The sequence below is a fragment of the Andrographis paniculata genome, unplaced genomic scaffold (genome assembly GCF_009805555.1).
Source record: "Andrographis paniculata isolate CXL003 unplaced genomic scaffold, ASM980555v1 Contig60END, whole genome shotgun sequence".
NCBI classification, from domain to species: Eukaryota; Viridiplantae; Streptophyta; class Magnoliopsida; order Lamiales; family Acanthaceae; genus Andrographis; species Andrographis paniculata.
Genome location: NW_026137596.1, coordinates 503,984 through 520,035, shown reverse-complemented (window position 1 = coordinate 520,035; position 16,052 = coordinate 503,984). Strand labels below are relative to the sequence as shown.

Genomic DNA, 16,052 nt, shown 5'->3' with positions numbered 1-16,052 from the left:
AAAGTAAGGATAAATAACTTTTTTGTCCTTTTGAGTATTTTAGTGTAAAAAATAGTGATAATTGTGTAATAATAATAAAAAAGTATGGACAATTTTACGGTGCTATGGTCATTTATAAAAATAAACTATTATTTTAAAATAGATAAAAATATAAATAATATTATTGTAATGAGACGAGGGAGAATATATATATATATTAAACTTTTTGTGAAAAGTTGATTGGATATATTTGTCTTGAAATAATTGTGATATGTCATGATAAATAAACTGGAAAAAAAAACATCAAAAAAAAATAAAATATAAAAATATTAGATAACTCAAAACTGAAGCTTAATTATTTATTACAAAATGTGTTTATCACTTGTAATTATGTTAAAAAGAAAAATATCACAGTATCATATTCATAGCACAGTTTATCATCACTTGTACTAGCTTTTTTTATTTTGAGTTGTAATTTGAATAGTAAAAATATTAAATTGATATGATTATATGACGTAATATAAATAAATATTGATACGATGTAAATTTTTTTAATATAATATAAAAATAAAAAATAAATATTTTATTTGATATTTAATATAAATTAATTTTATAAAAAATAATTTTTTTTAAAATATAACTTAAAATATTTACTTATTGACAAAAGAAAAAAAAGTTAATGTTCCACAAATAAAAGATTTAGAATTTTTTTAAATTAATTTATATTTATTAAATATATTTAAAATTATAAATTTATAAACATAGAAAATAGTCTTATTAGAGTATAAAAGAATATTATTTCTACTTTGCCGTTTCTTTTACTAATATGTTATTTTTTATTTTTAAAAAATAATTATATATTTTAATTTTATTTTAAATTTTTAAATTTATTTTTTAAATTTTAATTAAATTAATTAATTATTTTAATTTAAATTTATATTATTTATATTATAAATAATTATTTTCACTTAAATATTTTATCTACATTTTACAGTGCAGAGGGAGGAAGTAATAATTTATTCCAATTCCTATAGAAGTTTTTCCTTCATTGCACCGGAACACCAGAATTTATAAACTCGCAAAACAGGCGCCTGTGTGACACGCGCTAGTTTTCACGAATAAACAATTTATCAGTGAATAATAATTTAAATAAAAAATACACGAAAATTTTTATTTTTATAATAATAAAATAGTAAAAGCTCAAAAACATGTTAATAGAAAAAAAATAACTATACTAAAAAAATAGCCGCAAGAAACTTGGAGTGACTTCGGGAAACGGCGGTACGGCCGACGGCCGCTGCTCAATCCTTTTCTGTCATATTCTACCGTCACTTTTTAACGTCGTTTCACCGCCGTTTAAATGCTTCTTCTTCCTCTTCCATACTCTTCTCTGTCGCTCTGTACCTTCACATACATACATCCATGTGTACGTAGAGGTGGGGAGAGAGAGAGAGAGAGGCATTTTCTCACTCTTCATAACGCAAAAGTTGCAAATGGCGGAGCAGCTGCAGCATTTGTGCACAGTACAGTGTGTGTGTGTGGCAGTGTTGTTGGCTAACATTTAACGCACTCTCCTTTTACTTTTATTCAATTTCGCTCTCTCTCTCTCTCTCTCTCTGCATTCATTCTGATTCATATTCTCTCTCTATCTCTATCTGTGTCTGTCTCTCTCTGTCTCTAGCTCTCTTAATGGTTTGTGCTGCTGCTCTGCCTTACAGTTCACGCCAAACGCCTGTTTCTCTGTAACTATATGCACTGCTTTCTTGCTATCTCTCTCTCTCTACGGTTGCATACGAAGGCACGATTCCTTATGGTGTTTTTTGGTCTCATTTGAACTATGAGGAGTGATAGGGATAGGATGCTGTAGAAAAACTGGAATCCGGATCGAGAACTTCCATTTTTATCATGTTCGTTCGCTCCTTCGTTTTGTTCGTATATCTACTATCTATTCAGTGACGATAATTCAAAGAGCGGTGATGGAACAAGAGACGAAGATGGATTCAGAATTTTGGTTGCTGTTATGCATTTTGTTGGTTTCCTTTCTGCAATTTCCTGATGCCTCTGCTCTCAGCGATGAAGGTAACCAACGCGATATGTGTATATTTGGTTTTTTTGAAGCTGTTTGCTGTATACTTGTTGGTTTGTTTTCATGAGGATTTGGTGGATGGTGCGTAGTGTGATACCTTCTCCTTGTAGTTTTGACTTGAGAGATTCTCATGCTTTAGAGAATGTGACTTATAGTGGTTAAACTTTTGTCCTTTCTAGGAAGTAGAGATTCTTGGCTTGAAAGGTGAATATGATTGAGCCCTATTGAATGATTTTTAAAATTTTACTTTACCTTGTTCATTGGGTAAATTCTACTTCTGCCTTTCCGTATTCTGGATTTGCATATTGAATATCCAAAGCTAATCTAACAGTGAGAAGATGAGTTTTATAATCCAAGACGCTTCCATGCTTTGTAGGAGCTGTAATATCTTGCATATTTTTTTAGTACTTTTATGCTTTTCCACTGAGTTGTGTGTAAATGTTATTATATTAATACATGGTATATTTGTTTCTATTTTTTAAATTTTTTAATATCTGATGCACCGTTCTCTTCTGTTGATGATGATTCTTTGTGAATGTTGGCAACAGGCAAGGCTTTAATGTCCATTAAATCCTCATTCAGCAACGTCGCAAATGTGCTGCTGGACTGGGACGAGATTCAAAATAATGATTTCTGTTCTTGGCGAGGTGTGTCTTGTGGCAACATCACCATGTCCGTTGTTGCTCTGTATGTCTCCTTCCTCTTTGTTGTTCAGTTTCTTTCCATTCTGGACATATATGTTTCTACAGCTTATGAAGTTGTGTTGATTGGGTGAAGGAATCTTTCAAATCTGAACTTGGGAGGTGAAATTTCCCCAGCAATTGGAGATCTCAGGAGTCTTCAGTCTGTGTAAGTACTCAATGGAAGGAATCACCATTTTTGTGGACGCACAACTCTGAATTGTATTCATTGTGATCTTCATTTGGCAGAGACCTTCAGGGAAACAAATTAACTGGTCAAATCCCTGATGAAATTGGGAACTGTGTCTGTCTTGTGCTGCTGTAAGTTTGAATGTGTTAAAGATCTTTTGAAACCTGTATTGTAGATGAGTCTGTAATGAGGTTGTCGTTGGTATATTTCAGTGACTTGTCGGATAACCTGCTGGAAGGGGACATACCATTTTCCATCTCCAAGCTGAAGCAACTTGAGCTACTGTAAGTCATGTGTAATCTTTCTATTGAAGAAACATATTGATTCAGAAATAATTCTATTCCTTTTTCCAGGAACTTGAAGAACAACCAGCTCACTGGTCCAATCCCTTCGACTCTAACACAGATACCAAACCTAAAGACACTGTAGTAATTTAGGCTTGTTTTGTAAATCTTTATATTGTTAATGATGTGTGTTGACTATTTGATGATCTTGCTTTTGGTGTGTTGATCAAGCGATCTGGCCCGAAACCTGCTTATCGGAGAGATACCACGACTCCTATACTGGAATGAAGTGCTGCAGTATTTGTGAGAGGCTAAATTTAACATTCATCGATGCAATCATGTTTGGTTCAAAGATTCTTGTCTATATTCTATATAGTAAATTAAACTGCCTTTAAAATTCATGTAGGGGTCTTCGTGGAAACATGTTAACTGGAATGTTGTCGCCGGATATGTGCCAACTGACGGGGCTTTGGTACTTGTAAGTGCTCGTAAATACAATACATTCTGTTGTTGAATCCCTTGTTTATATGCTGTAAGTAATATTTGGGTTCTCACTGTTTTCCGGTGGCTGCAGTGACGTTAGAGGCAACAATCTTACCGGAACTATACCGGACAACATTGGCAATTGCACGAGCTTTGAGATACTGTAAGTTCCTTATGATAATAAAACTATGCCCGAGACTCAGGTGACTTAAAATTAGAAGCATTTCTTGGTGCAGGGATATCTCTTACAATCAGATTGAAGGAGAGATTCCCTACAATATAGGGTTTCTACAAGTAGCCACTCTGTAAGTATATTCATGGTCTAGTTTTCCAGCATTGAACAAGGAAATCTTCTAATACCCGATCTTTCTTGCGCAAGATCTTTACAAGGGAATTTGCTGACTGGAAAAATTCCTGAGGTGGTGGGTTTGATGCAAGCCCTTGCTGTCCTGTAAGTTAGTTTTTTGGTTCTTGTTTGACATCAACATTTAGGATTGAGTTGCAGTGCATTTCTTGACAAGATGTAAATTTCATTTCAGGGATTTGAGTGAGAATAAATTGGTTGGACCAATTCCACCCATTCTTGGAAATCTTTCTTACACTGGGAAGCTGTTAGTATTCGTTGTTATCGAACCTAGGGATGTCACTGCTTCCTTGTTTTATTGTGTCCTTTCTGTAATGTAGATATCTACATGGAAATAAGCTTACCGGTCCCATTCCTCCCGAGCTGGGCAACATGACGAAGCTGAGCTATTTGTAAGATTCATCCTCGTGTCATTAATCTTATTTTCGACACTTATATTCTGCTCCTAAAAAACCTTCTATTTTGAAGGCAATTGAATGACAATAAACTGAGTGGTGTTATCCCTGCCGAACTTGGCCATCTCGAGCAGCTTTTTGAATTGTGAGTCGAGTTCTTTGGCTTCCTTCAACTCTCTGTGCCTTTACATGTTTTGAATGCATGTTGCTTTTCCATTCGACAGAAATTTAGCCAACAATGATCTTGAAGGACCTATACCAGAAAACATCAGCTCCTGCACTGCACTGAATCAGCTGTAAGATACAGCTTCATGGAAGCTTCTGATTCACCCTGATCCCATCTTTATCGTAAAATTTCATCGTTAGCATCTCTTTACTCTCCCCAGCAACATACATGGCAACCATTTGAATGGATCCATTCCCTCTGGTTTAAAACATTTGGAGAGCCTTACGTATCTGTAAGTTACTATTTTTCAGCATTTGCTATTGTCAAGCTTTGTTTGCAATGAAAAGATTTTGTTCCTTTTGATCCACAGTAATCTTTCCTCGAATCAATTCAAAGGGAGCATTCCTGTCGAACTGGGGCACATCATCAACCTTGACACATTGTGAGATTCCAACATTTCTGAGGATTTTCTCTGCTTTCACTGACTCTTAACCTGCTTTCTTGTTTTCTTAGGGATCTTTCGAGCAATGATTTTTCTGGATCCATTCCTTCATCTGTAGGAGACTTAGAGCATCTTCTCATTCTGTAAGGCTCAGTAACACAAATACTCCATGTGCTTGTGTCGCCTTCATACTACTCTTACTATTTGCCTCGACTTTAGGAATTTAAGTCACAACCACTTTACTGGACACATCCCAGCTGAATTCGGGAACCTGAGGAGTGTACAAACAATGTGAGCAAAAATACCTCTCCGGATCATACTTTAAGTCAACACAATATTGCTAAGAGTTCCAAGTTTTTTGCAGAGATATGTCATTCAACAAGCTCTCCCGCGGCATTCCTGAAGAATTGGGACAGCTGCAGAATGTAGCCTCTCTGTAAGTTTACAATTTAACCAGCGTTCGGGACTTCTTGTGTATTCTGGATAATGCTCGAACCCTTGTACCTTAATCGCTTTTCAGGATTCTCAACAACAATGATTTGAGTGGAAGAATACCCGAACAATTAAGCAACTGCTTAAGTCTTGAAAAACTGTAAGCAGTCCCCTGGGAAGATATTTAATCTTACATGAAGCTCTTGTTTCAAGTGGCTTATGATCGATTTCTGCTCAGGAATGTTTCGTACAACAACTTCACTGGGCTTGTTCCCATTAGCAGAAATTTTACTCGGTTCTCGCCCGACAGGTAACACAAGGAAGCAAAACCATTGCTTCCATTAATTTCCATGGATGTGTTCTTACCTGTTTTCATTGTTTCCTGTTATTAGCTTCATTGGGAATCCATTGATCTGTGGGCACTGGTTAGGCTCAATATGTGAACCTTATCCTCCGAAATCACGAGGTATTTGATGGTTTAGGTGCTGCAGCTAATTTTTACTTGCTCGATGCGATACTGATCTGCTTTTGCATTTTATGCAGCCATGTTTTCGAGAACAACGATTGTCTGCATGACCTTAGGCTTCACTGCATTGCTGTCCATGATAATCGTAGCGCTGTACAAATCAAACCCTCCGAAACAGTTCATAAAGGGCTCTAACAAGAACTCGGCGCAAGGTTGTCCGTCTCTTAGTTTTTCCACTCTGATCGAGCATTTATGTATCCAGGTTTCATGTCGACAGGTTCTTCCAAGATGGTTGCTCTCCGAATGGACATGGCGATCCACACGTACGAGGACATAATGAGGCTCACCGAGGATCTTAGCGAGAAATACATCATCGGATATGGAGCTTCAAGCACCGTCTACAAATGCGTGTTGAAGAATTCCCGACCCATTGCAATTAAGCGGCTCTACACTCAGTATCGCCACGACTCCTCCGAGTTTGAAACCGAGCTGGAGACGATTGGCAGCATCCGCCACAGAAACCTTGTCGGCTTGCACGGCTACTCCCTTTCGACGCAGGGAAATCTCCTCTTCTACGACTATATGGAAAATGGATCCCTATGGGATCTTCTTCATGGTTGGTCATTTCTTGACACTCGAGTTTCTTTCATGGGTAGATCATTTAACCTTAACGGCGGTATATGTAACTACGCAGGCCCCTCGAAGGTGAAACTCGACTGGGAAGCGCGTCTGAAAATAGCAGTCGGCGCGGCTCAAGGGCTAGCTTACCTTCACCATGACTGCAGCCCGAGGATCATACACAGGGACGTGAAATCCTCGAACATTCTACTAGATGAGAATTTCGAAGCCCATCTTTCTGATTTTGGGATTGCGAAATGCCTCCCGACTGCAAACACGCATGCGTCGACTTATGTGCTTGGAACCATAGGATACATAGATCCCGAGTACGCGAGGACTTCTTGGCTGACCGAGAAGTCTGATGTCTATAGCTTCGGCATCGTGCTTCTGGAGCTCTTGACGGGGAAGAAGGCCGTAGACAACGACCTGAACTTGCATCAGCTGGTGAGTACATGACGAAACAGTCGATTCTTCTTCTTCTTCGTGTATTTGTTTAAATCCATCTTATCTTTGATTAAACTATAGGTGCTATCGAAGGCGGACGACAACACGCTAATGGAGACGGTGGATCCTGAGGTGTCGGTTACGTGCGTGAATTCGTCGCACATAAGGAAGATGTTTCAGCTGGCATTGCTGTGCACGAAACGGCAGTCGACGGAGCGGCCATCGATGCATGAGGTTTCTAGAGTTCTGGTTTCACTGATGCCGCCTCCGCCGGAGAAGCCTTGCTGGACGACTCCGGGGAAGAATTTCGACTATGCGCAGTTTGTGGCGGTGGCGTCGCCGCAGCAGAAGCAGAAGCTGCAAGAGAACAAGAGCAGCAGCAGCAGCACATCAGATGGTGAATGGTACGTGAGATTTGGAGAGGTCATATCGAAGAACAGCATTTAAAATGGTATGTGGGGATTGATTTTTGGGTAAGTCCTTAATTTTGTGATATTTGATTCTGAAAAATGGATGATATTTAAGAAGTGGGCGCAGCGCGGTTTAGTGTTTTTTCACTACAAACTCAGAACAGACAGACAGATTGGTTTGTGCTTTGTCTGTATTGTATGGGCATGGGTATGGGAATGCGTATGTGTGTATATGCTGTTATGTTTAGTATTTGCACTTCACGTGAAATTCGCTTAGGTGCTCATCTACTTTCGAGTCAAATCCTGTCCGATGATACTCTTTCGTGACAGTGGGGCTGGGGGATCTCTGTGTGGCCTTTTTTGTCTCTACTTCAATGGGTATGCCATATCATATTTAAAAACAATACATACGTTATGGTGAAAGGAGGAAGTAACAATAATATACATAATAAGATAATAGTTGTTACATGTACCATGACAATTTATATATAATAATAATTTCTTTTTAAAAAAAAACACGTTCTAATTGGGAGCCATATGTATGTTGCTTATTGTTAATCAAACAGAGTAACAGTTCCAGAGAGCTAAAACTCTTTATTTATTAATCTAGTCTAGTGTAAAGAAAAACTCACTCACTCACTCTAATCATAAATTCCAAATTTTGAAAGGAAAATGGAAAGAAGTTGAGAGAGAGAGAGAAGTTGAACATCATTTGCTACAACAGGCAGAGGCAGAGGCAGAGGCAGTACTTACACAGCCAGAGGTAGTAGTGGATATTAAAACAGGTAATACGCCACCACAACACACCACATCACATAATAACGAAACAAAACATGTTGGGTCTCTGCTAAATCCTCAGGAGAAGTAGTCCGACACATTCCGCTACGTAATTTATGTAAACAAGAGCTGTAGAAATCACTTACTACCCACTGTAATCACCTTCACCAAACTTGTTCTCTGGATAGAACACTGCCACCACTTCGTTTCCTCCAAATTTCCTTCCATTCAGCCCTTGTCGAGCTTTTACTGCACTTTCGGTGTCAATGTACTCCAAGAACACCTGCCACCCACCAAAAATGTTCATTTCTCTATCAATAATAATACCATAAGAAGATAGACCAGAATTGAATCTTTCACAACCACCATGGAAGAGCTATTATAACTAACCTTTCCAACACCTGGCGCCATTTCTCCGCTGGGAAGCGGTCGAGGTATAACAATATTTGCCAAAGAACCTGGAAGAAGATCAATGATGAATGATGAAATTAGTGCAAAGAGACAGAGTAAAAAATTAAAAGTTAAATCCATGGAAAGTGAAACTGTAGTATTACCAAACTTTCCACATTCCATTCTCATGTCTTCCAATATATCTTCATAGTCATCATCGTCCTTGAGTTCATCCGGAGTAACCACTTGTGTCAAGCATACAACCTTTGTGGCGGGTGTCACATTAGGGGCTAACATGAGCCTCTGAAAACATTAAAACAAAAAAAATTCAATTCTGGGTTACAGAAAATAGTCACAGGAGTCGAACCCTAGAAAGAATGATGTACACATAAGATGTCATAGCTATCACAAGGCAGCAGCTTGTCGAAGGTGAAAATATAATTTTATCAAATGAGAAAAGACAAGGGAATCATACTTGTAGAGCTATCTGTTGCTGTGCATGCAATAGCACACTCTCTTGCTCGGGTTTAGGTTGTGTTGCCCCCTGGTTGGCTCGTCTGACAGTAAGTGTCTTATCCCCCATTTTAATTCCATTAAGAGCTGCGCAAGCAATATCTGTAACTGATAAATCTTGGTAAACACAAAATGCATAGCCTTTGGAGTTCCCAGTTTCTCTATCTTTAACCAGATCAAAGCCTCGAAGTGGCCCAAAGGATTCCAGCAGCTCCCTGATCTGTGATTCTGTGAAGTAATACGGCAATCCACCGACAAATATACGGTCAGGACCTTCAAGCCCACCAGCAGATCCTGGTGTCAATCCCACTGCGGCAAGATTGAGATTAGGATTGGGTTGGCTAGGGCCAAGAGTGGCAGCTAGAGAAGGATTGTAATCACTTGGTCTTCTCACTTTCACAGGTGCACCCTGAACAACAATAATAAATATTAATAGAGGCTTCAGGTAAATTAGGGTAGAAAGCAGGAATATTGCATTTGTTACTTGTGTTGTCACTATATTTTCGTATTATTTATAAAAAATTTACACCAAAATAACATCAAATCCAATACCTATTACATAAAAAAACCTATTCTTTATATAAAATATCACATCCAACGCCTTATTTTCATTCCCCAAAAAATCCAAAACACCATAATACTTACAAAACAGAACTAAACAGACCATAAAAGTCTGGGCAGTACCTCAAATATAATTCCGTCCAATGCCATTGCATTACTAGCCTCTTCAACAGATCTCATCTCCACAAAAGCAAATTTCTTCTCATGGTTAATATAAACATTCACCACAGCATCTCCTGAAAATTGAAGAAACAGCATCAACATTTGTCATGCATCTCATAGTAAGTGTACACATGGCTTATCTCATCCTGACTAACCTGGACCAGCAGTGTTTCCTCCAATTGCTGACATGACATGACTGAAGAAAGTTGCTACAGACTGCCATCAGAAAATAAGCTGATGAGCTACTAGAGGATACTCGATAGTCCACATCATTTACAAATAAAATACTTACTACCAAATACCAATACTATTGGATCAAATGACATTATAGTGCACACGGGTTCATATTTGACTGATGCATAAAAGAAAATAGTATGAAAAACAGAGGGAGAGAGAGAGAGAGAGAAAGAGAGATCCTAACAACAGCCAATGTTGCACATAACTTGATTAACTCAACATGCAGTGCTACATGTAGCACAGAAAATATAAAGCACGAAAGGCAAAAAACAGAAAGAGTTAAAGAAGGATGGATGTGTAGTTTATTACCTGTTCGTTAGCAGTTGGGGGGAGTCCACCAACATATACCCGCCTAGCATGTCTCGTAGCCTGATCAAACAACATTAAGAAATATCTGACAACAGAAATTAATAGGACTGGATGAAGACAGAAAGTCAACCTGCTGTGTCATTGCCTGCACAGGCATTACAGGGAGTGCTCCAAACTGCCATCAACCAAAAACAATTTTTAGTCACAGACACGGATTGAAGTCATTGGGGGGAAGAATGGTAGAAACCTGTCCTGCCAGGGGTAACATATTAGGAAACATTCCAGGTATGGCGGGGGCTGTCCCAGGTAGCTGACCTGTGATGGTTGAACATTGTTACATCTCCAGTTAAAATTGGAAAGTCGTATTATTTTTCAATAAAATGGGTAAGAGATAACAATATGCTTCTATGTGATTTCCTTGATCAGAGTACTGATTGCTGGGATGACATCAGCATCAATTATTATTAAATTCATTTTATTTTTATGAACCAAACATGCAATCCTGGTTAAAGATGGACAAGACCTGTTTCTCATTCCTCCTTGTACATAAAAGCTACAGAGGTCGGCTCACGCCCATTGTCAGCACATTGGGGCTAGTAGCCCAACATTGCCTTCTTAGAACATAACATAGGACATACAAAACAAAAACCAAACACCAAACACAACAAGAAACCAAAATCCCTCAGTTTCACGGTAAATAATTAGATAACAAAACTAAATAACTAATCCAGTAGTACTTCAAACTGTGATATGCAAATTGAATAACCAAGCATGCTTACCAAACTGAAACCAATGTATTTGATACGGACTTTCCACACTATATCACAGGGGAAAAAAAAGGAAACAGTTATTATAACCACTGATCAGCAGACAAATTATTTGACTGTACCTGCAACAGCAGTTGCAGCTGTAGGAAGCAGTGAAGGAGGTGCCATGTCAAAACCACTTGTCCTTTTGCTGAAAATCCACATATTTTATGAATGATAAGGATCAGTAAAATAATGCTAAATGTGAAAATTTTGCCACATAATATGCAAGTGGAATCACATTATAGAAACAAAAGGATATAATGAACTACTCCATAGAACGAAAATAATGTGTTTATTAGTCCTTTCACCATGAGATGAACATAGCTTGTGAAAATTAAAAGAATGTATCTAATAATTGATATATAGACTACTTATAAAGAGAATAAAGCTTGTCTTGTAATCATCAAAGCAATCAATTATAGGGAAAATATCATAAAAGAATACACGAGCAATTAAATGTCATTGGAAAAATTAACAAGCTCATATAAATCAGAACATCGCTTTTGGATAAGTACAAAGGAACAAACAAAATTCCATTTCAAGAAGTTTAATAGCACTACAATGATAAAAAAAAAACATAACGGAATGATTGGTACAAGCTACCTTTTGGAGCGGGAACGAGATCGTGACCTTGATCGGTGCTCAGACCTCGGCCTAGAACGGGATCTTGACTTGTGACTGTGTCTTTCCTCCCTATCTCTATCCTGATCTCTCCGCCTGCAGATAATAATCATCCGCTATTCAGAACATAAAGCCAAACAACAAATAGTTGAGAAAGCAATTGCATTCATAGATAATTGTTGCAAAAATCAAGTAGAATGTAGATATAGATTGCTAACAAACCATCCATATTAAAAATACACTGCTTATCATCCATATAAGCTACACTTTTTACTTACGGAGAACTGTGGCAGCAAAAATAATTGCACTAAATTTTGCAAAGTAAAAGGGCATAAGATTACACTGGAAAAATAAATACAGCTCTGCAAGATATATAACATATTATGATTTTTTTACCTGTCATAATCTCGACTTCTATGATAGTCATCATCATCATCTCTATCCCTGGTCCTTTCTTTTCTATCACCTCGATCCCTGTGGCGGTCTCGGTGACGACGATCCCGATCCTTGTCACGATCCCTCTCTCTATCCTTATCCCTATCTCTATCTCTTTCCTTGTCTCTGTCTCTATCTCTCTCCCTGTCCCTATCCCTTTCTCGTTCTCGTTCTCGTTCTCGGTCCTTATCTTTGTCCCTGTCCCGTTCTCGATCTCTGTCTCGACCCCTCTCCCTTTCTTTGTCTCTGCTTTTAGAAGATTCCCTCTCCTTGTCTTTCACATAATCACGTGAACCATGCTGCAGAAATGTAGAGGGTATAAGAGAAGCATGCAAAAGTCCTTAGAGAAGTACAATACTACACAGCCTAGAATGAGTGAGATAGTTTCCAAACAGCTCGTTGTCAAGAAGTAGAATTATAAGAGAAACAAATAGATCTTCAAAAGCTGGGATTTCAACACTCTGTATGATCTCTCAAATAAAGTGCGTGGTTTCATATACAGTTAAGTTTTAGTGGCTGCCACTGTTACAAACACGAAAACCTCTTCAATAGGATATGCAGTATCATATGGAACACAATTTCTTGTTGACAGCTGGAGCATAACTTAAGAAGCTTTTGCTGTCACCAAAACCAAGTATAATCTATCACTATGAAAACAAACTTATTACAGTTTTAACAGACCTTGGAGCCACCACTTGATGATCCTTTTAGAGCCTCCTGCTGTGTGTCTTGTAAGTCCACATGTGATGGAGAAAGAGAGTTCCCATCAATTTCTTGACTTGGCATCTGAAGACATGCCACAAAGTGTACACTGTGAGAGTTAACTATAGAGGTACGATAATACATTAGAAATCAAATAGAGAGTATAGATACTCAATTGTCTATACTCTTAATTATTTCCAAAGCTCCAATTTCTTTAATATCAATCGCTACGAAAATAGCACGCATTCAGGAAATTATACCCCAAATTATTCACACGATTGCATGAGTAGAAAGTTTAATTAAAAATTAAAAATATAAAAAGAAAAGAAAATAACGTTACTGGCGTCGCTAAACCAAAAAGTTCAGCAAAACAAGGAGGACGAGGATAACCATCAATTCAGCAACATATCACTAGCTAATTACGTAAGCAACAGTATTCAATCAAGAAAACAGGTACAAATAACTGTTTAACCGACAAAATTAGGGTTTCATATTATTCACACCAGCATAAGGGCGTCTTTCGAAGCAGCAGTAAAACAGCGAACGCATGCGCGCTCGCTAATATAACGAATTCAGTTACATATATGTATATATATAGAGAGAGAGAGATATCCAGATAAAACAACAGACAATCAGCACTTAAAAACCATGGATCCGCAAATTCATCGAGCAACAAGGATGCGAATATAGAAAATTACCGTATCCGCTTAAGATCCGGTAGCTGGATGGAATTTCAAAACACTCTTCCTAAACCCTAATCGTCACTTCTTACTAATCCGCCCCGCGAGGGTTTACGCTACCTTCAGATCGGCTTTATGTACGCACTCAGGCAGAAACCACTACATATACATATAGCGCAAGCTCGCAAGATGAGTTTCAATTGAACCCCGTGAATTTACCATTTGACCCTTCAGTGGTCCGAATTTTATGTCCGTGCCATTATTATTATTACTATTATTATGTTTAACAATTTTTTTTTTTATTCTATATATATAATATCTATATTTTATATTCATTTCTAAAAATTAATAATATCAGTTTCAATTCAAAATACATTTTGATCCGTTTGACTTATATATATATTATAAATTTTTATATATTTTCATTACCTAATAAAATAATATTTATTAATTTATTAATTTATTGCATAATTTTAAAAATTCTTTTTTAATGAGATGAAAATAGTTTAACATATTTTAAATTTATTTTATTATTATAATTGAAAAAAAAAAAAATATTTAATTATTACTTTTTATTAGCATTTATTTACAACAAATATTATTAACTTAATTATATTCTTTTTCATTTTCTTTGGATATGAACGGAGAGAGTATGTTTTTATTTATTTATTTATATAAAATAATATTTATATTATATATATTTTATTAAAATAATTAAATATATATTTTAATTTTATACTCATAATATCATAAATTAAGGTGTGTTTGTTTGGGGTTTAAATTTTGAGTTAGAATTTGAATAGTAAAAAATTTAAATTTGAATAATTGTATAATGTGATACAAATGTGTTGATGATAATTTGAATGTAAAATTAATTTTCAGTATAATATAAAAAATGAAAAATAAATGTTTGATTTGATATTTTTTGGAGAAAACAATATGAATAGTATATTTAAAATCCAATCTCCAAACAAACACACCCTAAATATATTACTTCTAATAACTTTCAACTAAAAATACAATGGAGACCAAACACACCCTTGCTTATTTAAACCTTTTGAGAATAACTATAAATAAACATTACATAAAAATATTAATTTTTTCATATCTTAAAAATCCTCCAAAAGTTGCAAGAAGCCCATGAACATTGCATGAAATTTTATAATTACTGAGTTTATTACAACAACAAATGCTGTGCTGATTGAATTGGCTTCTAAGCACTTCCTTCTACTGTAAAGTATCTAATGTGTTCCCTCACTTCAGAGACCTAAATCAGCTCCATAAGCAAGCACTTCGCAAGAAATTCAGCTGGATTTAGCAGTCTTCAAATCCTCGTCCAAACCCCAGTTTTCTTTACCTCCCAAGGAGAGCTGAAAAAGTGTGCGAATACCATATTTAGATCAGAAACAGAAATGGAGAGACTGATATCAATCACGATCGTTTCCATGCCTAAACAGTCGGGCAAGAATGCATCAGTTCGTATATAAGATACTTACTACACAGAAATGCTCTGTAGGGGGACTATCCAGCCACATATCATCAGTCCAGTCTTTGTCCTCAGCAGTTTGAATCGATTCCATGTAAACTACACTCTGTGAATTCACGATCGAATAGTGCATTTTTTCAGACAAACTAGAAACAGTGTTAGATGATGTTTTGAAATAAGTTTATACTAAAAACAAGTAGTTATGGAAGAAGGGTGGAGCTCTTTACTTGGAACTCTGCCTGTTTGAAGGTGGTCTGTTTAGGCTGGGATACAGAAAGAGCCTGGAGTAGGTGCAAGACACGTGACAAAAAAATGGACATCAATTCTTTAGGACCATGTTATGGTTTGGGTATCATAGGAAGCACAAAGTTTACATGGGTTCTGAATTGTAACACCGACTTTTTGGTTCAATGGGAGAGGATTGAAGCTAAAGGCCTTCTGTTTTTGTTTCTTGCTTTTGCTTGATGTGGAGCTACACTTGGACCTGAAGCTCGAGAGTTGAGTGCATAATCGAAAGTTAGTGTCCATATGGAGTTACTATTTAGATAAATGAAATATGAGTTAGAAAGTTGATCACCGTCGATTTAGTGCTCTTAGGTGAGTTTCCAATTCAGGTTGCTTTGGAATGGTAACCTTTCAATGAAAATTTAGATAAATCATAATCGAACATGTAAGGCATGCATATTTCTGTCTGCATAGGTGATTAGTGTGTTCATCATTGTACATAAAGCATGTTCATATATTCAATCAATTGCGAGAAAATAAAAAAAGAAAAGAGTACCTTCTTTGATGATTTATGCATCAACAAAACTTGATGCTCCAAATGGGAAGCCTGGACATCAAAAGACTAACAAATTCATGAGCTTGGCAACAATATATATATATATATATATATATCATGGGAGCCTAACACATTAAATCTGGATGATCA

General features: G+C 36.7%; 3 protein-coding genes across 9 annotated transcripts; 1 reads left to right on the top strand and 2 right to left on the bottom strand.

Annotated features, from left to right (window-relative positions):
* The first annotated feature begins 1,354 nt into the window (after positions 1-1,354).
* Positions 1,355-7,670, top strand: LOC127259301 (LRR receptor-like serine/threonine-protein kinase ERL1). 4 transcript variants are annotated; one of them, XM_051286534.1, is made up of 27 exons: positions 1,355-2,058; positions 2,614-2,752; positions 2,843-2,914; positions 2,995-3,066; positions 3,148-3,219; positions 3,289-3,360; positions 3,451-3,522; positions 3,626-3,697; positions 3,794-3,865; positions 3,939-4,007; positions 4,082-4,153; positions 4,242-4,313; positions 4,387-4,458; positions 4,535-4,606; positions 4,686-4,757; positions 4,848-4,919; positions 4,998-5,069; positions 5,141-5,212; positions 5,289-5,360; positions 5,434-5,505; positions 5,590-5,661; positions 5,740-5,811; positions 5,894-5,967; positions 6,045-6,182; positions 6,230-6,583; positions 6,662-7,029; positions 7,111-7,670. In XM_051286534.1, the coding sequence occupies exons 1-27, from the start codon at positions 1,956-1,958 to the stop codon at positions 7,474-7,476; spliced, it is 2,979 nt and encodes a 992-aa protein (XP_051142491.1). In that variant the 5' UTR covers positions 1,355-1,955; the 3' UTR covers positions 7,477-7,670. The 4 variants fall into 4 exon arrangements, with proteins under 4 accessions (XP_051142491.1, XP_051142492.1, XP_051142493.1 ...); XM_051286535.1 differs by having other exon boundaries at positions 1,356-2,058; positions 6,045-6,179; XM_051286536.1 differs by having other exon boundaries at positions 1,356-2,058; positions 6,245-6,583.
* Positions 7,671-8,136: 466 nt separating this feature from the next.
* LOC127259302 (splicing factor U2af large subunit B) lies at positions 8,137-13,804 on the bottom strand. Of its 4 annotated transcripts, XM_051286538.1 has the most exons (14): positions 13,654-13,804; positions 12,935-13,039; positions 12,215-12,552; positions 11,801-11,914; positions 11,278-11,345; positions 10,636-10,703; positions 10,519-10,563; positions 10,389-10,448; positions 9,998-10,058; positions 9,804-9,916; positions 9,082-9,528; positions 8,771-8,909; positions 8,607-8,674; positions 8,137-8,499 (listed from the first exon to the last, which is right to left on the bottom strand). In XM_051286538.1, the coding sequence occupies exons 2-14, from the start codon at positions 13,037-13,039 to the stop codon at positions 8,362-8,364; spliced, it is 1,764 nt and encodes a 587-aa protein (XP_051142495.1). In that variant the 5' UTR covers positions 13,654-13,804; the 3' UTR covers positions 8,137-8,361. The 4 variants fall into 4 exon arrangements, with proteins under 4 accessions (XP_051142495.1, XP_051142498.1, XP_051142497.1 ...); XM_051286541.1 differs by lacking the exons at positions 11,278-11,345; positions 11,801-11,914; positions 12,215-12,552; positions 12,935-13,039; positions 13,654-13,804 and adding exons at positions 10,912-10,999; positions 11,168-11,185; XM_051286540.1 differs by lacking the exons at positions 11,278-11,345; positions 11,801-11,914; positions 12,215-12,552; positions 12,935-13,039; positions 13,654-13,804 and adding exons at positions 10,912-11,002; positions 11,168-11,183.
* A 957-nt stretch (positions 13,805-14,761) lies between these two features.
* LOC127259983 (uncharacterized) lies at positions 14,762-16,008 on the bottom strand. Its single transcript, XM_051287604.1, has 6 exons — positions 15,903-16,008; positions 15,699-15,754; positions 15,521-15,605; positions 15,349-15,402; positions 15,132-15,227; positions 14,762-15,005 (listed from the first exon to the last, which is right to left on the bottom strand). Exons 1-6 carry the CDS (start codon positions 15,921-15,923, stop codon positions 14,940-14,942), a joined length of 378 nt encoding a protein of 125 aa, XP_051143561.1. The 5' UTR covers positions 15,924-16,008; the 3' UTR covers positions 14,762-14,939.
* Positions 16,009-16,052: the final 44 nt, after the last annotated feature.

Coding starts and splice junctions, on each gene's coding strand:
- LOC127259301 (XM_051286534.1), top strand. CDS start 1,956: ATGGAACAAGAGACGAAGATGGATTCAGAATTTTGGTTGCTGTTATGC. Junction 4,008..4,081: donor TTTCTACAAGTAGCCACTCT/GTAAGTATATTC, acceptor TTCTTGCGCAAG/ATCTTTACAAGGGAATTTGC. Junction 4,154..4,241: donor ATGCAAGCCCTTGCTGTCCT/GTAAGTTAGTTT, acceptor ATTTCATTTCAG/GGATTTGAGTGAGAATAAAT.
- LOC127259302 (XM_051286538.1), bottom strand. CDS start 13,039: ATGCCAAGTCAAGAAATTGATGGGAACTCTCTTTCTCCATCACATGTG. Junction 11,346..11,800: donor TCTCGTTCCCGCTCCAAAAG/GTAGCTTGTACC, acceptor GTGGATTTTCAG/CAAAAGGACAAGTGGTTTTG. Junction 10,564..10,635: donor TGTTACCCCTGGCAGGACAG/GTTTCTACCATT, acceptor GGTTGATGGCAG/TTTGGAGCACTCCCTGTAAT.
- LOC127259983 (XM_051287604.1), bottom strand. CDS start 15,923: ATGCATAAATCATCAAAGAAG. Junction 15,755..15,902: donor TGCATAAATCATCAAAGAAG/GTACTCTTTTCT, acceptor TTTCATTGAAAG/GTTACCATTCCAAAGCAACC. Junction 15,606..15,698: donor CTAAGAGCACTAAATCGACG/GTGATCAACTTT, acceptor CTCGAGCTTCAG/GTCCAAGTGTAGCTCCACAT.